This window comes from Cherax quadricarinatus, chromosome 5, assembly GCF_038502225.1.
Source record: "Cherax quadricarinatus isolate ZL_2023a chromosome 5, ASM3850222v1, whole genome shotgun sequence".
In the NCBI taxonomy this organism is placed as follows: Eukaryota; Metazoa; Arthropoda; class Malacostraca; order Decapoda; family Parastacidae; genus Cherax; species Cherax quadricarinatus.
The window spans coordinates 15225499-15249685 of record NC_091296.1 but is presented as its reverse complement, the minus strand read 5'-3'; the positions used below and the strand labels follow the sequence as shown (position 1 = coordinate 15249685).

Sequence of the window (24187 nt, the reverse complement as noted above, 5' to 3'; positions counted from 1 at the left end):
TAGGTCTGCTGCAGTGCGCCTTATGTCCACGTGTGCGAGAGGCGTCAGGTCAGTGGTATGCCGGCCAACCACCTGATCCCCCTAAACCTCGCCACCTTTTCCACCAACTCGACCCTTCCACTCTCACCTCTCCTAGCCACATGCACCTCGCCTCACCTTGTTTCAAGCCTTCCTTGGACTTGAGCAGGTCACTTAAAACTGTAGTAAGCCTACAGGCCCATGCTACTAGCCAGGTCCCGCCCACACCCTTTCAAACTGAACATCAAAATGGTACACAATACCGACAGGTTGGTAGGTAAGACACATAGGCAACAGTTAGGCAACTTTATTCCGAAACGTTTCGCCTACACAGTAGGCTTCTTCAGTCGAATACAGAAAGTAGGCAGGAACAGTAGAGATGTGAAGATGTAATCAGTCCATCACCCTTGAAGTCGTAGAATTTGAGGTTGTCAGTCCCTCGGCCTGGAGAAGTTCAGTTCCATAGTCAGGAACTATCAAACTATACAATTTTTATTTCTTTGCAAGTTGTACAAGAATGGTATGCAATACCGACAAGATATTTACACATGTGCAGCATTTGGATATCTTTATTGTAGACGTTTCGCTATCCAGTGGCTTTATCAATACAAACTCTAGGACATAATTGAAGACAGTAGAACTATATACAGAAGATGAGGTAATCAGTCCCTCAGCCTTGGAGTTGGTATGAAGAGCACCGTGGTCGTGGTGTTTATAACTAGTTTTCCCCTTATTTCCTAAATCATGGATTTTTTTCTAATATGTAGTTTCGTTTGCTCTCTTCACACCTTTCATAAACATCTTTAGATACAAAAATTTCCACGGTAACCCAACATAACTTTTATGCATTATTAGAACGGCTCATAGAAAAAACACGCTCAGGTGGAATATTTGTGATTTGTATACCGTATTTGTCAGGTGGTTAGCTTGGGAAGGGAAGCATCCGCTGGTCCATACTGGCTTTGACCAGCTAGTGGAAGCAGGCCTGCCAGCACGGCCTTATCTACTGTTAACACGACTGTTCATTTGACTTTTTTTTATTATTATAAAAATATGCCATATACGGAGTTTTTTTTTCGTATATGCGGGACGCCAGCAACAACAGCCTGTATGACCAGGCAAACACCAACACGTCTTAATAGAATTCTTGGCTACATATCAAGAAATATAAAAAAAAAGCATTCAAATTATACTTCAACCTTGGACATCAGGTAAAAAGGACACAGTGCAACTAATGTGACATTTTATTGTGGCAACTTTTCGCACTCGTGTTCTTTTACTTAACGTTGTAGGTAATTCTCCCAGCATTATTACAACCTTGTATATCCTTGGTAAGGCTTCATTTAGATTATGCTGCGGAGTTCTGGTCTCCCTTTTACAGAATGGACATGAATCTTCTGGAAAACACAAGAGGTTGACGAAAGTAGCCCACATATTAGAGCTTTCCTACCTGGAGGTTACCTGGAGGTTATTCCGGGGATCAATGCCCCCCCGGTCCACGACCAGGCCTCCCGATGGATCAGGGCCTGATCAACTAGGCTGTTACTGCTGGCCGCACGCAGTCCGACGTACGAGCCACAGCCCGGCTGATCCGGCACTGACTTTAGGTATCTGTCCAGCTCTCTCTTGAAGGCAGCCAGGGGTTTATTGGCAATTCCCCTAATGCTTGATGGGAGGCTGTTGAACAGTTTTGGGCCCCGGACACTTATGGTGTTTTCTCTTAGTGTACCAATGGCGCCCCTACTTTTTATTGGCGGCATTTTGCATCGCCTGCCCAGTCTTTTACTTTCGTAGGGAGTGATTTCTGTGTGCAGATTTGGGACCATTCCTTCCAAGATTTTCCAAGTGTAGATTATGATATATCTCTCCCTCCTGCATTCCAACGAGTACAAGTCAAGTGCTTTCAAGCGTTCCCAGTAGTTAAGGTGCTTGACAGAACTTATACGTGCAGTATAGGATCTCTGTACATTCTCTAGATCTGCGATTTCACCTGCTTTGTATGGAGATGTTAATGTACAGCAGTATTCCAGCCTAGAGAGAACAAGTGATTTGAAAAGGATCATCATGGGCTTGGCATCTCTCGTTTTGAAAGTTCTCATTATCCATCCTATCATTTTCTTTGCACGTGCGATCGTGGCACTGTTGTGATCCTTGAAAGTGAGATCCTCAGACATTACTACTCCCAGGTCCCTTACATTATTTTTCCGCTCTATTGTATGGCCGGAGTCAGTAGTATACTCTGTTCTAGTTATTATCTCCTCCAGTTTTCCATAACGGAGTAGTTGGAATTTGTCCTCATTGAACATCATATTGTTTACCGTTGCCCACTGGAAAACTTTGTTTATATCTTCTTGGAGGTTAACCGCGTCCTCAGCAGATGACAGCCTCATGCAGATCCTAGTATCATCCGCAAAGGATGATACGGTGCTGTGGTGTATATCTCTGTTTATGTCTGATATGAGGATAAGGAATAAGATGGGGGCGAGTACTGTGCCTTGTGGAACAGAGCTCTTCACTATGGCAGCCTCCGATTTAACTCTGTTGACCACTACTCTTTGTGTTCGATTTGTTAGGAAGTTGAAGATCCATCTCCCCACTTTCCCAGTTATTCCTTTAGCACGTATTTTATGGGCTAGGTTGAGGGCACTAAATCTTCTCTCTGATGAAAGGCACAGAATTAAGATGATGTATAAATTAGGTAGGAATAAATAAAGAGGATAAAAGATACCATGCTTAAAATATCTACCCAAGATAAGACTTGTTAGATAAAAAGACACAACTGCACTTGTGTCCATTTACTTAACATATTGTAGGTAATTCTACCAACATTAATACAAGATGGGACTTCCAGCATTGTGTTGAAGTTGGAAGAATTTAGATTTAGAAAGGATATAAGAAAGCTCTGGCATGGTAATATTCATAGATGAGCATATAAGAAACTCCAAAGTAGCATCATTGAAGGGAAGTACTATGTGTAGCTTTAGAAATAGGTTAGACATGTACATGAGCAGGTGGGAGGGTTTGAGTTAGACCTGCATGGCATGGGCCAGTAGACCTGCAATGTTCCTCCTTTTTTGTGTCCCTATGTACTTGAGCCTGGCCCAGGGAGTAGAAAAACTCGAAACTCGTCAAGGCATAAAAATATAAGAAAGGAGCACAGCAGTAGGCCTTTTGGACCATACAAGGCAGTTCTCTCGCCTATCCATGTTTCGAAAGCTATCCAAGGTTTTTGTTTCCATGACTATTACTAGTTTTTTCTACTCGTCCACAACTCTTAATTAGCAAATCATTTCTTTCCATATCCATTGTAAATCCGAGTTTTCCAACTGCAACCCATTGTTGAGTCAAGTCTGATATTTTTAGCATGTTATTCATATCCTTTATTCCTGTCTTCCATTTATACACTACTTCAATCGTATACTCTCCCCCCCCCCCCATTCGACACCTTTCCATAGTGTCAATTCAATATCCTCAGTCTATTCTTGTAAAAAAAAAAAAACTTTGATACGTGGGATCAGCTTTGTCAACATTTTCTCTGTGCTTATTCTACAATTCCTTGGTAGATGGCCAGTGTGGTTAAAAATATATATGTACTATATATTTTTCTTGCTGTAATTTCAAGAAAGAAGTGCATCATGATTTAATGTATGTACACATTACAGTACATACAGTGGTACCTCGGGATACAAACAGCTCAAAATTCGAACAATTATGTAAGTGTATTTTTGGGGGGTATGAAATGGATTAATCTGATTTGCAGTATTCCTTATGGGAACAAATTCATTCAGTATCGGTACTTGAACAGCCTTCTGGAACGAAAAAATTTGTATCCCGAGGTACCACTGTATTGCTTTTGTAAGTTACTGTAACATGTCATTTATTTTTCTACAGCTTGTGTTTTTTTACAAGTTTTAAATTTGTGTATATGACACACATTTATACTAGTTTAAACTTTTTCACAGCTATAACACAATAAAGTCATGGTTTCAAAGTGGGAACAGCAAAGTTCACATTGGCCCTGGACTTCACATGGTAGCCGCAGCAGAAGCTGGCATACTCACTCTGGTCATGACAAATCCCATCTGGGTAGTTAAAACAAGGTATGTTTTATTCACTTATGACATCAGGAAATATATTACAAAACAGATGTAGAACCAAGTAATCTCTAGTGAAGATACAATGTTTTACTTAAATAACTGTACAGTATACCGATTTTAAGCACTACTGGTAAATCTGATGGTTAAATTATAACAAATATTGCAGTATTTGTTATTAGTTCAGTAATTTGAATGATTGAGAAGGATTAATAAAGTTTCTTACAGGTTGTGCCTCCAGTACTCAGATGGAGCTGGAGGGAAGGTATTGCAGGAATCGCACAGATACAATGGCATGGTGGATGCTTTTGTGAAGACCTACAAATATGAAGGTGTCAGAGGGCTTTATAAGGTGAGCATTCCCTTGCAACCCTATGGGTTCCAGTGCCTTGTCTTTTACTTTTTTTTTATCTTATTATTAACCCTTAAACTGTCAAAATGTAGATCTACGTTCATGTGTGTAGCACTCCAACCTTGATTTTCCCCATTTGAAAGCATGTAAAAAGAAAAGTAGATCTACATTTGGAACCCCCCCCCCCCCCTGCGCACATGGACATAGATCTATGTTTGGACAGTTTAAGGGTTAATTGCAGGACATGGGCAGGGGCAAGCCATTGAAGATAGCAGTAACACTGTTTTGCATTAAGCACACTTCCCAGTTTTAGTACTTTCTGGCTAGTACTGTACTAGCTTCATAGATGAGGTGTTGTGAAGAGTACACTATAGGCAAAATCCATACTGTTTGAACTGAAAGATGCTATGGAACACTATTGCATATTTTTTTTACACACTTAAATAGTATCTTAAGATGTTTTACTAATATGCAGATGTTGCCGTTCTTGTACCTCCTTTACTGAATGCAGTGCCTCTTGTGACCTTGCTACATGCCATAGACCAATTGTTTACACTCACTTTGATATTTAAATCTCAAACAAGATATTTTCTCTGTTATCAGCCTTCTTGATGCAGTTTTCAAAGGTCATGCTTCACTCTTGTGCACATGATTTGACTTCAGTTTACTGATGCATTCACATTATTGCATTCATTGACTTGTTTGTACAACCTTAACATTACAACTATTATTCCCTTTCTCTTGTGATTTTTTCATATATGTACTTAGTAGCACTGCATAATATCAATAATTCAAATATCAGTATACAGTAGGGCCCCACTTATACAGCAAGTTAGGTTCCAGAATGCAGACATAGCCAGAAAGCAGAATGCCATTTTTCCACTCATAAATGCCACATAAAAAGTTTACACTAACATATATTAAGTTACCAATAGAACTAGGCATTAAAAGCAAGATAAAGTAAAATATACACATGGTACACTCATTACTTACCTTAAAATATTTGTAGTCTTAATGTAGGGTGAGAGGTGAGTAGTATTTATTTGTAGGAAGTCAGGTGTAAGAGGTATGGTAGCCAGCCAGGACACCCCACCCACACATAATATACTATGACATTTAAAGTGCCCCAGAGCGATAAAATGCATATACAGTACATTAATTAAGAACATAAGAACGAAGGAACACTGCATCAGGCCTACTGGCCCATGCGAGGCAGGTCCAAGTCTCCTACCGGCTTAAGGCAATGCACCCAACCTAGTCAGGTCAGGTCACCTTGACTTAAGGGAGGAACACGGCAACCGTCCTGGTAGCACAAGCTAATCAGGTCCAACTCGCACCCACCCACACCCACTCATGTATTTATCCAAATGAGAGAGAGAAATGAGAGAGAGAGAGAGAGAAATGAGAGAGAGAGAGAGAAATGAGAGAGAGAGAGAGAAATGAGAGAGAGAGAGAGAAATGAGAGAGAGAGAAATGAGAGAGAGAGAAATGAGAGAGAGAGAGAGAAATGAGAGAGAGAGAAATGAGAGAGAGAGAGAAATGAGAGAGAGAGAGAGAAATGAGAGAGAGAGAGAGAGAGAAATGAGAGAGAGAGAGAGAAATGAGAGAGAGAGAGAAATGAGAGAGAGAGAGAGAAATGAGAGAGAGAGAGAGAAATGAGAGAGAGAGAGAGAAATGAGAGAGAGAGAGAGAAATGAGAGAGAGAAATGAGAGAGAGAGAGAGAGAAATGAGAGAGAGAGAGAGAGAGAGAGAAATGAGAGAGAGAGAGAAATGAGAGAGAGAGAGAAATGAGAGAGAGAGAAATGAGAGAGAGAGAGAGAAATGAGAGAGAGAGAGAAATGAGAGAGAGAGAGAAATGAGAGAGAGAGAGAGAGAAATGAGAGAGAGAGAGAAATGAGAGAGAGAGAGAAATGAGAGAGAGAGAGAGAGAGAGAGAAATGAGAGAGAGAGAGAGAGAGAGAAATGAGAGAGAGAGAGAAATGAGAGAGAGAGAGAGAGAGAAATGAGAGAGAGAGAGAGAGAGAGAAATGAGAGAGAGAGAAATGAGAGAGAGAGAGAGAGAAATGAGAGAGAGAGAGAGAAATGAGAGAGAGAGAGAGAGAAATGAGAGAGAGAGAGAGAGAGAAATGAGAGAGAGAGAGAGAGAGAAATGAGAGTGAGAGAGAAATGAGAGTGAGAGACAGAGAGAGAGAGAGAGAGAGAGAGAGAGAGAAATGAGAGAGAGAGAGAAATGAGAGAGAGAGAGAGAGAGAGAAATGAGAGAGAGAGAGAAATGAGAGAGAGAGAGAAATGAGAGAGAGAGAGAGAGAGAAATGAGAGAGTGAGAGAGAGAGAAATGAGAGTGAGAGAGAAATGAGAGTGAGAGAGAGAGAAATGAGAGTGAGAGAGAGAGAGAAATGAGAGTGAGAGAGAAATGAGAGTGAGAGAGAGAGAAATGAGAGTGAGAGAGAGAGAAATAGAGAGAAATTGTTATTGCTGTTCTTACTGCTGAACAGCGGTTTGGTGACGATGAAGGTAGCATAGATAGCAATGATACGTTCTTCGGAGGCTTCTTCGTTTATTGTTAATGTCGTGGTGGGTTGCACAGGCTTGTGTGTTTGTGCCCATGGCCCGGGCAGGGCCATCCCACGAGAGAGAGCTGGGAGGCCTTGTGTCTTCCTGCTAGGCCGCTGTGCGAGTGAGGGAGAGGCATGGGCATACTGAAGTGGGAAGGCCTAGGTGGCAGCACCAGCATAGCGCGAAATATGAACTAAGCTGGCAGACAGCATGGGCTGTCTGTGCAGACAGTACAGGCTGTCTACATACGCTCGGCCACCTACCGAGCGTCGTCCCGACGCGACAATACTGGTGGTAAAAGAAACTCGGTCTCTCTCTCGTAGGAACAGGGCACAGAACACAAAATAAAAACATATATATATATACACATGGACATGGAAAAAAAACTTCCTACAGGGAGGGAAGAAAAAACATGTGGGGTGTGCTAAACATCGTGATCAAAGGCAATGAGCGTCGAAGGGCATCACTGCACGCCTTCCTGCGTCTGGACAGATACTGCAACACGGGAGACATCGCTGCTGCTGAGCTGTGACGTAACAGGTTATGGTCTCCTCTGGAACGGTGAAGCAGTCATCGTAGGAGTCGCTGCAGGTTTCACTCAACCTGGGGCACAACATGTTTGTGCCCTCGAGTGAGGCGTCGACAAAACTCGGCAACTGGGCAGGACTTCTGGCAAGCGACTCAGGAGGACACTTCTCGACTGGTACTGTCGCTGGGCTGTCACTGCCGGCGAGCGTGGAGTGAGTTGTGGAGCGAGTCGTGGCAGAGACGACTGGGCGAAACATCTGGGAGTCGTAACATCATACACCAGACTGCAGTGAGAGAGCTAGCAGTCAAAGTGACATCTTCTTTGTGCAGGCTGCTCACTGAAGCTTGTGACACGAGGCTGACACAGCGCCTGCCGACAGGGCTGGCTGCGGCTTGACGAGTATCATCTCTCGACAGTTGAAGTTATAGCAGAGGTTAGCCTAAGCATCCCCAGACTTGTTTCTCTACATATAACTGCACTCTGACGGTCTGGAGGTGAAGTGAAACAAATCTCGATGGGAATCGTAGCAGGTACGATTCTGCAGAACATCACGAGCGACGAGCATAAAAGCTTTCTGTACAAGAGGGCTCATACGCTCGGGCTGTCTGATAGCTGTCAAACACACTGGTCACAAGGGTGACTTAACACAGTGGTGTTACTCAGTCTGGCTGGCTCAGACCTCACTGGACACACGGAAACTTTAAAAACACGCCGCTGTACATACGGTACAACATGGCTTAACTAGCAAATGATGCTTTTCTGTGCACAAAACTGACACTAAGACATATAATAAAATGTGAGAACACTGACTGAGAGGAATTAATTAACACACGACATATATTTTCTCTCAATCTTCTCGACAATACTGAAATAATTACTGAACACTCGATGGTGACATCATGTGATGTCAGGCGTGATGTCGCGAGGTGATGTATTTGCACTAGTAACAAAAGGGATCATATCCAGGTCTTTGATGAATTTGTAAGATTAATCCTTCAAAAGCTAGGATTAACAGAGTAGTACACCAGTGTAGATTTATAATATTGTAGAGAAGTGGTATTGAACCGAAGTTCAACCCTCTTAATAGCACAAATCCCTTTGAATTAAACTGCCAGTATTTCAAATGTTTGTCCCACTTTTCTCATTTCTTCTCCTTTTTACACTTCATTAACCTCTTTTACTTTCCATATACTCCACTCAACTTGCATCACTTCTTCATAAAAGAACTTGTATGCAAACTTTTTCTCTTGTCGCTCTCTGCCTCATTGTTCCACCAATCGTTCCTGTTCCTTCCTGCACCCACCCTCCTATGTCCACAAACTTCTGCTGCACACTAATTAGATCTTCCTCATACCTCTTTAACCTCCTCCTCATTACCTGTACTCTCACTACCCAATCTTTCTCCCAACAGTTGCTTACATCTTACCCTAACTACTGCCTCCTTTAGTAAAATACTTTCACTTCTCACTTTATTCATTGATGTCTCTTTTCTTCTACTCCATCTACTTCTTGCTCTCACTGTAGCTACAGCTACAGTGTACTCATCAACCTTTTATCCAAGAAACTGCTGTCCTTTTGCCCTGTATCATATCTCTTAAGAAGGGGATAAATAAGTATAAGAGGTGTGATACAGAGCTTAAGAACGGCAGTTTGGTGGATAAAAGGTTGATTTGGTAGGCTTCTGGATATGCAAGTTCCAGAGTAGCAACATGTTACCTTTTACCAAACTTTTTGATGTAAAGTTCAATTAAGAGACCCCCTAGCACTCCAAACTTATTGTACCCTCTATAACAGTAGTGGTGTGTGTTTTTTTTTTTTTTTTTTAGTAAACAAACCAACCATATCCCACCGAGGCAGGGTGACCCAAGGAGAAAAATTATTTTCTTCTTAAATTTAGTAATGGATACAGGAGAAGGGATTACTAGCCCCTTGCTCTCAGCATTTTAGTCACCTCTTAAGACACGCATGGCTTAGAGGAAGAATTCTGTTCCACTTCCCCATGGAGATGAGGAAATGAACAAGAACTAGTAAGAAAATAGAAGAAAACCCAGAGGGGTGTGTGTATGTATGTATGCTTGCACATGTATGTGTAGTGTTACCTAAGTAGAAGTAGCAAGACTTACCTGAAACCAGCAATCCTACTATCATGTAAAACAATTGCAGGTTTGTTTTGCTCACTTGGCAGGATGGTAGTACCTCCCTGGGCAGTTGCTGTCTACCACCCTACTACCTAGGTGCTAAAGTAATTGAGGGTTGCAAAAATGTAAATCTTCATTGTTTCACACAATTATTTGCACACCTGTGTTAGGAAGCTAAAGTTCTTTCCACAGTGGAAATTGATTAGATTTTTGATGCATTATTGGGTTTCCTTAGTATAATCATTGATTTGTTTTCCAGGGATTTGTTCCTGGCATATTTGGAGTCTCTCATGGGGCACTTCAGTTTATGGCCTATGAAGAAATGAAGGCACACTACAATAAATATCGCTCGCTTCCCATTGATGCAAAATTGGTGTGTTCTTGCAGTTTGGTCCTGAAGAAGAAAAAATTTCTTGTGATAAATATACTGAAGTTTTACTTTCATGAAATATAACAGTATGAACAGAGAACAATAATAGACTTGAATGAGCTACCCACTGCATGAAACCTTGATTTATGTATTTCTCTCTTATTCCAGACCACTGCTGAATACTTAGTTTTTGCATCACTCTCCAAACTGTTTGCAGCTGTCACAACCTATCCTTACCAAGTACTACGGGCACGAATGCAAGACCAGCATGCTCATTATGACAACTTGCGCCACTGTATTCGTGAAACATGGAGGTACGAGGGGGTAGTTGGATTCTACAGGGGAATGTCTCCCTATCTCGTTCATGTTATGCCCAACATATGCTTGGTGTTTCTTATATATGAAACAGTGGCAGGTAGCTCTTGAAGACGAAGAAAAAACATTAATTTGTTAAACAGTATGAAAGTATTTTCCCCTTCATTATTGCAGAGAATAAAAATCTGTCCATAAAGTGAGCAGATATAATTCTCATCTTAACTTCAGCTTGGATGTAGTTTTTTTCAATTTGTAGATAAACGACAATATCTCGGTGTAATGCTTCCATATAATGTTGGTAAATGTCTTAGTTTAGTGAAAGATGTAGTTTTCAAAAATTTGAATAATGATTACCTTCAGTGTACTGAGACATTCATAGTTTGTCAGCGTGTCATGTAGATGTGCTGTGTTTTTATTTGTGTATTTTGAAGATAAGAATGGCAAATTTCAGTCAATAGCATCATACAATTAAAAATTATATTATAAAATTACACAAGTAAAAATACCACCACTTCTGGCATTTGTTAGTCTTGGGTGCTCTTAATGAGCACTAGCAGATTCCAAGATGTGAACATGTGTGTGCCAGGGATCAAACTTGGGCTGGCTGATAAGCAATTTGATGCAGCACTTTATATAGCCTGAGTATTAAAGCAGAAAGCCCTTAGAATTATTTAAAGAAAAAGAAGTTTCACAGATTTAGTTACTTTATTATAGACCCCATACCCATGTGTTGATCAGTAACATCAACATATGGAGTTGCTTATGCCATTACCTGAAGACTAGTAGTAATAATCATTAGTAATGATAATTATAAGAGCTTGTCAAGTTTTGTTTCAAATTACAACATTCTACTGATCAGCAGTGTACGTACGTATTGTGGTCTAGGTAGCTCATTATGGCATAAGCTGTACAGTAGAATCTGTTGGAATTTTTTTCTTTTAGGGGGCTGGAAATTGGCTATTGTATTAAAAAAAATCTGATCTTCGCCCATGTCTTATTGTTTTGTATTTCTAATTCAGTCTATAGAATGGTTAACATATTGCTTGATACAGTTGCCAGGAAGCTCCACATGGGTCATGATTTCTTTAGTAATGTCATTATGGGGATTTAGGCTTTTTTTGTATATTTTTGTACCTACCTGCAATTAACTGAGTTATAGAAAGTGGCTGCTTTCTTATGAAGACTTACTCTTCTCATTTAAAACAAATATCATTCCTCTTCCCATCCTTTACCATAATTCTTTCACTAAGTAAATGTATATTTTAACTACAAGGTTTGTATAGTGGATCAAAGACTAAACGGGTTAATAGCTTCTCTTCTCATGTTGATGAAATGTTACTTGCAAGTTGAAGTTAACTAGGGTCCAATTTTATCATTTAAACTTTTCCCGACACCCAGTAATACATATTATTCTTGATGAATAAGTTTGCATTAGTAAAGGCAAAGTTTGTTTAAATATTTGCTGTAATTTAAGTAAGGTTAGTGAGTAAAACTGACTTTGGTAAGAGTGTCTGTGGAGAATTTAAGTAATACTTTGATATTACAGTGCATTGTTTAGTGCTTATCAGGCATTTAATATCTATATGCCAGCTGTCTTGGCTGGCATACAGATATTCATTCATTTAGGATTTTGTAAATTTCCCCTACTTATTATAAATTGGATCTTCCAGTTAAAATTAGTTGATTTCATTGGTTAATTGTATCTTGTTTGTCATTTCATTTTGTTGTTTTATTAATTATACATCTACAGTACATATAATAGGCTTATCATTAATTGCTCTGAAATCTGTTCTTGAGCTAAATCAATACAATGGTCAAAAAAATCTGGAAACTGCAGGTCAGTTGTATTGAAGTGGTGACAGCTAATTCTGATTCAAGTAGGAGTTGTTAGAACATACTCCTTGTTTGATAAATGGTTTATCTCGTTAGCCCCATTTTTTTTTTCTTAATTTGCCGTGATACCCAAGTTTCTTTTTCTTTGTTTGAGAAACCTTGATAAAATAAGTGCTGTAATCAGTCTTGTGCAGCAAAATAATTTGAGCACTGAAATAAAATATTTTAAACTATATTTAATTTAAAAAACTGTGACACTTTCTCTGGAGAACAAGCTATTGTTTTGTGTGTATTCTCACTTGTAGTAATTTTTTTTGCGATTGCCCTGTATTATTTTCTTGACCATGAGATAAGTGAAGTATTCAGTCTTCAATAAGAGGGTGCAGTTAGATGTTTATCCTTATTGCCCAAAAAAAAAAAGGTGTTATCCTTTTTCTTTGTCAGACAAATGTAATATGTTAATGCCAAATCTAGTCAAAACTTTTCTTGTACAGTCTGAGCTTAGTTCATGTATGTTTTATACTATCTTGAACTGAATGTGGTATATAATAACATCAATGGGAAAACAATACTTTCCAGTATTTTCATAAGTGATATTTATTTTTGAATGGAAGTGACCATGTGTTCAAGAAAAGATGTACACTTCGAATTCTTGGATGCTATATATTGATTCCTGATATTTCTTAATGGTATTAATTCATAATATGTAGTATGCTGAACTTGACAAAGGCAGTGCCATTTTTAACAGGTGTTATTTTTGAGGTCTGTGTATTTGGGGGGTGGTCTTAAAGTGCAAATCACTGGAGTTATCTATAGATTTTTTTTTTCCTTTGCATGTCAGTTACATACATTGTATTATTTTCAAGTGCTGTTCAAACTTTGGCAGCATCTCTATTTTGACAATGAATGCTACATGTCATATTGGGGTAACAGTGATGTGCTAATCCTATAAGTTAATGAAGGTCCTTGTGAGAAGGAGACAGCTGTGATATATTAAAATGTTTTCCTAGCTAGCTTAAACCCTGTCCAAAAATAGTTGATTGGTATTGCCAACTAATTGTGGTTAGTATGATTTAATGACCCCTTTGCAGGAAGTTAGTGTATTCTCTCAACAGTTTACTCACAAGACTTAGCTTTATATTTTTACTTATTTATTTCTGTATATATGTGTGTGACTGCCATAAATATTTTGTAATATGTATATATTGTATATACACTGTATTATAACATTATTTACATAAGCTGTTGTCAGAGCAGAGGTGTAATGTGGGAGTGTTGTTGGTTACTACACCCTCCCAATTTCTTACTACCTCTTGTGAAGTGCTTCACGTATTTCTCCTTGTCCAGGGCAATAAATTACATACTCAATAGGTATCTTGTCACCTGTTTATGGACACGGTTAATGAAACGATATCAGTGATATTTTATAATTAAATATGAAGTCTTAAATATTTGGAGTTTCTTTATCCCTATAGTATATTGCGGTCTCCTCTTCACAAAGACCTGTACAAGGTAAGACTTGCAAGGTTATAAAAGAGTACAGTGGACCCTTGGCTAACGATATTAATCCGTTCCTGAGAGCTCATCGTTAGACGAAATTATCATTAGCCGAATTAATTTTCCCCATAAGAAATGGAAATCCAATTAATACGTTCCAGACAGCCAAAAGTATTATGGAAAAAAAAAAAAATCATGAAATATACATTTCCCTACAAAGAAAACAATGAGACATGCACAGTAACTATATAAATAAATGTTAAAATGACACTTCCCTTTATTGAAGAATACTGATGAGTGATGACACTTTTTCTTGAACACTGGGATTTTCAGAGTGATACACAAGTAAAGGCTTCACTTTGCAATCCACACTAGCATTACAACAAAACAAGAAAGTTAGCCTGTCTTTCATAGGCTTGTCCTGGGGGTGCCTTTTCCTCCTGAGTAATGTAGGTCCTGTTTGGCATTTTCTTGCAGAACAGGCCTGTTTCCTCACAATTGAACACTTGTTGGGGGTTGGAATTTTTCAGCTTCGCCATGCCTTACCACAGTGTGTATGCCACTATGATTCTTAAATCTCTCAAACCAACCTTTGCTGGCCTTAAATTCACCAATATGAGCACTAGCTCCAGGCATTTTTTCCTGTTCACCTGGGTGTTAGTCGACTGGTGTGGGTCGCATCCTGGGGGACAAGATTAAGGACCCCAATGGAAATAAGTTAGTCCTTGATGACTCACTGACTTTCTTGGGTTATCCTGGGTGGCTAACCCTCTGGGGTTAATTCTTTCTTGGTAATTGCTTCTCGTTAAGCCACACCAACAAGTCTCTCCACATCTTCGAGTAGTACAGCTGACGGTGGTGCAGCAACAGCTGATCAGCTAGCTGATGGTGGTGCAGCAACAGCTGATGGTGGTGCAGCAGCAGCTGACTGTGGTACGATAATATTTCTCACCCTTTTTACCACAGGGTTGGCACTAGAAGCTTTCTTTGGGCCCATGGTGGCTTATTTAGCAGTTACAAGCACTATAAACAATGGAATAATACAAAATGTATCGAATGTATACATGAAACCGGCCACCCTGGCTTGTAAACAATGACGGCAGGGCAGCTGAGGCACTCAGGCTAGACGGACAGGTTCAGGACGAATTGCATTCGGCTAGTTTATTTTATTGTTAGCCAGGCCAAAATTTTTATGCTCAAACGCTTCGTTGGGCAGATTTAACGTTATGCGATGCATTTGTTAGCTGATGGTCCACTGTATATAGACCCTTTCAGGTTTTGCGCTTATTTTGATTCTATAATTATTATAAAGTACAGAGTCATGCTCCCAAATTTGGAACCATCCTAATTTGCAGACTTTTTTTTTTTACCTTAATGGCTTCCTGTAAATGGCTTAAATTGTTAGTTTTATTTCACAGTATCCATATTTTTGGCTTGGCATGTTCCAAAATTAAACTGCCAAAGGATTTTATTCAAAAAGTGATCCTTGAATTTTCCAGCCAAAACCCTCTTCATAGACATTTCTAGAATTCTCTTAACATCAATAATGTTTGAAGAGCCTTTGAAACACACTGAACCCAAATCTGCAAAAAATATTACCGAGACAGAATTTAGTAATACAGCATTTGCATGGCTCTCGGGGAGCCTTATCCTTGTGACGTAGCTTCAACTATACAGTAATGTGTGGGGAAAAATTGTACTGTACATGTACAGTGAATTTGATCATGTCTATTCCAGCATGTCTGTAATCTGAAACATATTCCTCATGACCTGCAAGTTGTTTCAATGTGTTTAGAATGAAAATTTATTTTCATAGTAATAACTGGTTAGTAACATAGCCAGGTATTTATTTATTTATTTATTTATTTATTTTATTTATTTAGTAATTTTAGCATACATACAGAGGTACAAAAAAATACAGGTAAGAGCAGCATGCCAAAGCCACTTATATGCATAGCATTATGGGCTGGCTTAAAATTAACTTAAGATTAACTAAGCAATGATGAAATCAGTGATAAAACATTATTGTAAACAGATAACTATAAAGCACAAATGAGTATTACAAAGACAGGTCATATGGTTGCATGCATTGCTGTACATTGTCGAATGGAGTATTCTGTTAGGTAGTGTATTTAAAAAAATAAAGTTAGATTGGGTCCTAGGTTTAACATTTGTGTGATATAATTGTGAGTAACATATAGGATATACAGTTTATAAGGTTCAGTTATTCAGTATTTATTTGGTTTTGAGTGAGTAAGTGATCTTTGAGAAGACTTGAATTTATAAACAGGTAGTGTTTCTTTTATATTTACAGGTAATGAATTCCAGATTTTAGGGCCTTTTATGTGCATTGAGTTTTTGCATAGCGTGAGATGGACACGAGGAACATCAAAGAGTGATCTGTGCCTTGTGTTATGGTCATGTGTTCTGTTGAGGTTGGCAAGGAGATGTTTGAGGGGAGGGTTAATATCAGAGTTAAGTGTTCTATGTATGTAATAGGTGCAGTAATAAGTATGGATGTTTTGTATGGTGAGTAGGTTGAGTGTTTTGAATATTGGTGGTGTGCTGCCTGTAGTGAGAATTTGTTATCATTCTAACTGCAGCCTTTTGTTGGGTAATTAGTGGTCTGAGATGGTTAATTGTTGTTGAGCCCCATGCACAAATTCCATAGGTGAGATAGGGGTAAATAAGAGAGTGATAAAGGGCCAGGAGGGCTGACTGTGGAACATAGTACCGTATCTTCGATAGTATGCCTACAGTCTTGGAAATTTTCTTAGAAATTTGTTGTATATGTGTATGAAATTTGAGTCTATTATCAAGGTGGATTCCTAAGAATTTTCCCTCTGTTAGCTTTGTGATAGGTGATCTGTTTATCGTTATGTTAAGAGGTACATCTGTAGCTCTGTTACCAAACTGAATGAAGTAGGTTTTGTCAATGTTTAGTATAAGTTTGTTAGTCCTCATCCAGGTAGATATTTTCTGTAATTCGGTGTTTACAGTATTGGCTAGCGTGACTGGGCTCGGGTGAGAGAAGACGTATGTAGTGTCATCTGCAAAAAGTGTGGGTTTGAGTAATTGCGAAGCATTTGGTAGGTCATTTATGTATAGGAGAAAGAGAAGAGGGCCAAGGACACTTCCCTGTGGGACACCAACTGTAATTGGTTGAGCGGAAGAGCTTACCCCATTTGCGTACACATATTGGCTTCTGTTGCTGAGGTATGACTTGAGGTAGTTGAGGGAGTGCCCTCTAATACCATAGTGTGACAATTTTACGTGGAGCAAGTCATGGTCAACTGTATCAAAAGCTTTACGTAAGTCAATGAAGATCCCCAGTGGGACTTCTTTTTTCTCTATTGCAGTGTATATATATTCTAGCATGTGTATAATAGCATCATTAGTATTTTTATTAGGCCTGAATCCAAATTGGCAGGGGTTGAGAATGTTTTGGGAGATGAGGTAGGAGTAGATTCGTTTATGAATTAATTTTTCGAAGATTTTTGAGAGAGGGTGTAAATTGGATATTGGCCTATAGTTATTCAACTCTGTTTGGTCTCCTCCTTTATGGATCGGGGTGACCCTTGCTATTTTGAGAGCTGTAGGGAAGGTGGAGGATTCAGTGGATTTGTTAGAGTGTTGCAATGATTGGTGATAGTACTTGTGACACTTTTTTGTATATAAAGGGTGGTAAGGTATTTAAATCTCCTGCCTTGTTTTTTAGTGCGCTGATAATAAGGGAGACTTCGTATGGGTTAGTCGGAGCTAGGAACAGTGTGTTCGGGTAGTTGCCAGTGAGGTAGTCATTTGGTGGGGTATCTGAGCTTGGGATTTTATTGGCAAGGTTTTGTCCTATAGTGGAGAAGAAATCATTGAGTCTGTTTGCTGTTTCTGTTGGTGGGAGTTGGGGTTCATCTGATTTTGCTAATTTTATTTCGCTATTTCGTGATATCTTTTTTGTTCCCAGAATTTCTGATAGGGTCTTCCAGGTCTTTTTTATATCACCTCGTAAGTTGGATAATCTGTTCTCATAGTACAGTTTTTTTGCCCTTCTTATCAGGCTGGTTAGGATTGACGAGTAACGTTTTGTTTGGTCTCTGGTTATGTGACCCATTCTGTACTGTTTTTCATATCGGTGTTTTGTATTTATGGATTTGAGAATGCTGGGTGTTAGCCAGGGACTGTTCAGTCTCTTAGCTGTCATCTGTTAGTTTTTTTAGGGCAGTGCTTGTTATAGAGGCATTGGGTCTTTTTTAGAAAATTATTAAAACATTCGTCAATATCTGTATAGATTTCTAGCTCAGTGTGCCAGTCAATGTTATTAATGGCTGCCTCATATTGAAGTCTGAACGTGACTTTAGTAGTGTCTTGGGGTATTTTACCAAGAGTTGTTATGAGGAAAGTAGGGTAGTGGTCTGTGGTATTATCTGTAATTATGCCTGATTTTAAAGGGGATATGGTGTTGGTCCAGATGTGGTCAAGTAGGGAAACACTAGTCTCTGTAACTCTTGTAGGTTTTGTTACTGTTGGTAGCAACATGCAGTTACTCATTGTGTTTGTGAATTCAGTAACGTGTGGGACCTGGTCTTGCAGGAGATTTATATTGAAGTCACCTGAGAGTAGTAAGTGATCTTTGTTCATGCGTGCATCAGTTATCATACTTCCTAGGTTTTGACTAAATTGGCTAATGTTTGATTGTGGAACTCTGTAGATGTTTATCACTGTGAGAGGTTTTTGTAGGTATTTGGATTTGAATTTAGCTATTATATATTCCCCATGTTCATCCCTTGTGCAAGTATTAGTGATACATTCTAGTTGGTCTGAGTAGTATATAGCTGTGCCACCCCCTTGTTGGTCTGGCCTACAGTTGTGTATGGCTGTGTAACCAGGAATGGCATAGACATCTGTAGTATCAGGCTTTAGCCAGGTTTCAGTTAGTGTAATGATGGACATATTGGCATGCAAGGAATTTAGTAATGTTAGGAGGTCATCGTAATGCTTGCTTAAAGATCTGATATTGTAGTTAAAGATAGTTATGTTGTTGTTGGCTCTGAGAAGTGCCTTTGATTGTTCTGCTGTGTAGTAATTACAGTAACTCTTTGAATCATTTAAGTCATTAAATAAGAGGTTGGTATCAGGATCAATGCTTGTAATCATAAGATTTGTAGTGAATCTATAGTTAGAATTAAGTATAAAACAAAGTAAATATTCTAAAGCTAAAAAAATAGCACTTGCGTCTCCCTTTCCGGAATTCTTTAAGTCCAGCCTAAAGAGGCCTAAATAAAATTCTCCATGGGGAAGTGGGGAAAAGAATCCCTCCTCCATAAGTCATACATGTCATAAGAGGCAACTAAAATGCTGGGTGAAAGGAGTTAGTAACCTCTTCTGTAAATTACTTGCTCGAGTAACCACAGTAGGTTTGGTAAAAAAAAGAAAAAATTCTGCTGAACCTTCCTGTGCTGTCTACTTAATTTTTTTTTTTGTGTGTGTGTGGGGGTGGGGGGGAAGGGAATATAATAACCTGCAGTGCCACAGCTGACCTGTTCATAGATTGGTGTGTATGGGAGGGATGATAGTGCTCACCCATATGTAGGTAGACTTACCTGATACCATTGTGAATCACTCACATCTTGTGTGAGCTATAATAATTAGTTGATACTTTAGTGCAGCAGTCCCTCACATCATGTATGAGCTATAATAATTATTCTGATTCTTCGATTACCTGTCTTAATTCATTTCCGTAATTCTAGACTGCTAAATCTGGAATGGATGCAGCTTTTTTTTTTTTTTTTATGCAAGTGCCTTCTGTGTAAACAGACTCCAATGTTGTCTCTGCTCTGCTGCTCTTTCTTTACCTTCCCTTCTTGCTGATGGACCCTCATTTAATCTGGACTCTCTCATTGACTTTGACAGCAACTAATTTACTCCACAAACTCTGATATCTTTAGCACTCCCCTCAGCCCTTTCTACCTCAGTCTCTTGCTATCCCCTCTACCCCTGCACTATTCACTGCCCCGCTGTACTCCATAATGTACTAATCATCTCTCTCCCTCTTGCTACCCGATACCCTCGCATCCTTCCCTGCCCTGCAGCGTTGTATAGCCCTTTTAAATTTTTCTTTCAGAAACCCCTCTTCCACTACTTGCCCTATCTTGACCAGCAGTGAATGACTTCATTGCATAATATGTGGCTATTCTGTCAATCCTCAACTTTTCCAGATAGTCCTCTCAGGCTCAGGTATTTACCTATACTTCAGTGGTGGCAACAGAGGTTCATGTATTTTTCCCTCCATGAATGTACAATAGTCATGGTCCTACCACCATGTCTTGCATCTTTTGGATAATAAAGCTACACACAGGTCTCTCTCCATGGGGAAGTGGAAAATAATCCTTTCCCCACAAACCATGCATGTCATAAGAGGCAACATGTATGATTAATGGAGCAGTGGGCTAGTAGCCCCTTGTGTATAAATTACTGCCTCGGTAGGAGATAGCTGGTACATTAAAAAGTCTATTATCTTTTGACCTGCTAATTCTAGCCTCTTGTGAGCAGTGCTGTATGACCCTGATGGTTTAGTGCTTAGCTATGATTATAATAATCTAGCCTCTTGTCTTTTTGTAAAGTAAAAGGACACAAGTGCAACTAATGTGACATTTTATTGTGGCAACGTTTCACTCTCCAGGAGCTTTGTCAAGCCGTTACAAACAATCTTGCCTTTTTGTCATAGTTCTGCTCTTTCTCAGCAAATGTCTTTAATTGCAAATGTAACTGCTACCAATTTGCCTGTTCTGTCAGCGCTTTTCTCTACCTTGGGTATTGAGACAGTTGGGAACTTATCCGGCTTATCAAGAAGTCTCCTGTGCAGACACAGTCGGCCATACATGACCTAGTATCATATAGAAGTGTTTCATCCAGAGTATTTCACTGTGATTTCTAACCACTTTCACAACCGCTGGCAACAATGTTGGCCTGATATGATACATAAATTATATTCTATCATCATCTTGTCATTGATGCTGAGGTTGGGAAACTATGCTCTCCTGTCTTTGCATTGGGCACACTCGTTTTACTCATGGGTATCTCATGGAGAGGCACCCTGTTCCACTCTTGTGAGAATTGTCAGGTTCCAGTTTCAGTTAGCCATATTCTGTTGGACTGTCCTGTCTATCAGCGAACACGCAGAATTTACCTCTAACATTGTTACCGCTCTAACGCCCTTACTTTATCTTCCCTCCTTGCTGATGGACCCACCTTTGACTCAGACTCCCTCACTGACCTTTTGACAGCAGCTGATTTACTACACAAACTTTGAAGATACAGTGGACCCCCGGTTAACGATATTTTTTCATTCCAGAAGTACGTTCAGGTGCCAGTACTGACCGAATTTGTTCCCATAAGGAATATTGTGAAGTAGATTAGTCCATTTCAGACCCCCAAACATACACGTACAAACGCACTTACATAAATACACTTACATAATTGGTCGCATTGGGAGGTGATCGTTAAGCAGGGGTCCACTGTACTTCCTTTAGCCCACCTCACAGCCCTTTCTAATTCTCCCTCTGTTGTCCTCTCCACCCTTGCTACTCTATGATCCCATACTATCCCCTGCCCTGCTATGCTGTATGACCCTTGTAGGTTTAGCACTTCTTTTTGATTATAATAATATGTATACATAATATTCACTAATATGTATGTTTCTATAGCCTTTTAAGTTTCAACCTCCATATTGTTAACACCAGGCTCATGTATGGTTGTCTCAAAGAGGGGCATGTAGTGCCTCTGCAGGACTTGCTAGGTTCTGATGACAGTTTAACATTTCCTTCTGTGCTTTTCTATTTGGCACAGATTCTCTGAATTTTTAACCACACTTTGGCTGCTATACCATAAATGTGATATACATCATACTTTACATGAGTTGGAGCGAAGTAAGCTACAAAATCCCTTAAAGGAGAGTGCTCTGATTCTGATAAGGGTCTCCTGATCCAAGGAATTGAACCTGTCCTTCCCTTAGGTTGCCTCTCATTGCCAAGGTGCTATACGATCTCGACAGGTTAAGTGTTTCCCTATAAATCTAACAATAATGGCTAAAAAGTAGCAATCAAGAGCCTAAAGTTGAGTTGTGAAGACGAAGTCAAAGAACTGGACATGCCATCTTTGTTGGTGCTGTACAAACCCATTCAGGTTTAGCTCACTTGTGAATACAGTACTTCTCAAGAGATGCTGATAAGAGGTTTCAAGGAATTAGACCTGACCTTTCCTTTGAGTTTGATTGCTTTACAATTCCCCCTTTACCACAAATGTAATAGTGTCAATCAATATATTAACCCTTTCAGGGTCGACAGGCCCTCTCAGAGACCTGTTTTCGGGGTTGGCCAAATTTCAAAAAAAAAAAAAAAAAAAAAAATTATGAAAAGATAGAGAATCTTTTCCCGGTCATAATGACACCAGAAGTACGAAATTTGATGGAAAACTTATGGAATTATGCTCTCACAAAGTTAGCAGTCTCGACGATGATAAATCAGACACATGTGCAACTCTTGGGTATCTTTATTAAGGAAACGTTTCGCCACACAGTGGCTTCATCAGTCCATACACAGGAGAAACTTGAAGAACATGAGGAGACTGAGGTAATAGTCCCTCAGTACCTCATTCTCCTCCTGTTCTTCAAGTTTCTCCTGTGTATGGACTGATGAAGCCACTGTGTGGCAAAACGTTTCCTTAATAAAGATACCCAAGAGTTGCACATGTGTCTAATTTATCAACGTGTCGGTTCTGTGAACCATTCATCTAGTCTCGACGATGTTTACTCATCGGCGATTTTGCCCACTTTGAGCCCTATTTTCGGCCAATTCCAGTATACTTGTCGACAAAAATCATAACTATTTCGCTAGAACTCCATTTTTTCTATCGAATGAGTACAAGAAACCACCCATTTACCGATTTCAACTATCCAATACAGTGGTCAGAATTTAGCAATTTTGCCAATTTCACACATTTCAAAAGATGCCAATTTCCGAATAGGGTCCAGAATAAACAAGAAAGGCATTCCTGGCACTAAAATAACATTTCCTCTGTTCATTAGTCATGTCCCCATGCCCCTCTTACATTCTTTTGCTTTCCACTTTGAATTTTTATTATCACAAAAAAATAGTAGATTTATTGTCATGCATACTACTGCATTGGTGTAGAAATGGTATAAATAATATCAGCGCACTTGTGAAAGAATATTAGACTCGCCAGTTGACGTGTATTTGACGCATAGCATGATTTGTTTACTTTTGAACTTTGGTAAAAATCGAACATTTCTACTACTTTGAGCTCAATTTCAAGGTACTGTTCTTTGTAAAACCAGTCAAAATCATCTCAATTTCTGTAATATGTCTTCCATTCTATAAAATGAGACCAGGAAAACTAGAATACAACAATACGAAAATACGTACAGTGCAAAGTCGCTGTTTTAATCCAAAAACATGGTCAATTTTTTTTTTCTCATTACGCACTGTGTGCTGCAGTATTTTTTTTTATACTGTGCACACTGACTACATAGACCCATTCTTTCATATGTAGGCCTACCAGCTTTCTCTCACTAGATTTGAGGGCGCTAGAATTTAGGCATACTAGTACGTCAAAAACTCTGGGGCGTAAGCCGTACTAGTACGGCCGAAACCCTGAAAGGGTTAATAATGCAATTTTTGACTGATAAGAAGAGACAGCCACATTTTGTACTGTACAACATTTTAAGAGAAAAAAATATTTTTGAGTACCATTAAGTAGAGACTAGGTGCTGAAGGGATACTAGAAAGTGTTAAGCAGTTTTATAGTAATGGAATGATTTACAAGAGATGAATAAGTAGTGCTACACATGCACTGTATAACCCCTGTAGGTTTAGCTTCCCTATAGAATTTTTTTTTAAAAACCTGGATAAACTAGATACTGATACCAGAACGGACAGCAATTGACTTAATGCACAAACTTTGATGATGATGCCTCTAGCACTCCTCACAGCCCTTTCTACCTCTCCCTCTTGCTACCCTCTACCCCTGCACTTGTAGGTTTAGCACTTCTTTTTGATTATAATAAAAATAATGATGCTACAACACCATAAGCTCTGCTGCTGCTGTAGCTACAAATAGGTACAGGCACTGTACTGTAAATACACAGGACCCTAGTGAGTTTAGCACTTAGATTTTGATTATAATAATAATAATGTAAACACAGACTCTGATTTCATTCAGTCCTTGTGCCCACCCTGATTACTTTCCTCCTGCTTTCTTAGCCTCATAACCTCAGTTATCACTTTTATTAGATCTCTTCAGTTTGCTTTAACCCATAAACGGTCCAAGCAGATCTACGTTCACATGTGTAGTGCTACAAAAGTAGATCTAAGTTTTTTTTACATATTTTCAAATGTAGAAAAATAAAAAGAAGATCTATTTTTTTTACATACTTTCAAATGTTGAAAAATCGTATATATACGTTTGGACCG

General features: G+C 39.2%; 1 protein-coding gene across 2 annotated transcripts in view; it reads left to right on the top strand.

Annotated features, from left to right (window-relative positions):
- The window catches only part of LOC128684893 (solute carrier family 25 member 32), a 145748-nt gene that overhangs the window by 112385 nt on the left and 9176 nt on the right, over positions 1–24187 (top strand). For both annotated transcript variants that reach the window (XM_070100655.1, XM_053771221.2), the window contains exons 5-8: positions 3981–4118; positions 4341–4464; positions 9948–10061; positions 10227–10372. In XM_070100655.1, coding sequence (XP_069956756.1) covers positions 3981–4118; positions 4341–4464; positions 9948–10061; positions 10227–10372 — 522 coding nt within the window. The remainder of the gene's footprint in view (positions 1–3980; positions 4119–4340; positions 4465–9947; positions 10062–10226; positions 10373–24187) is intronic.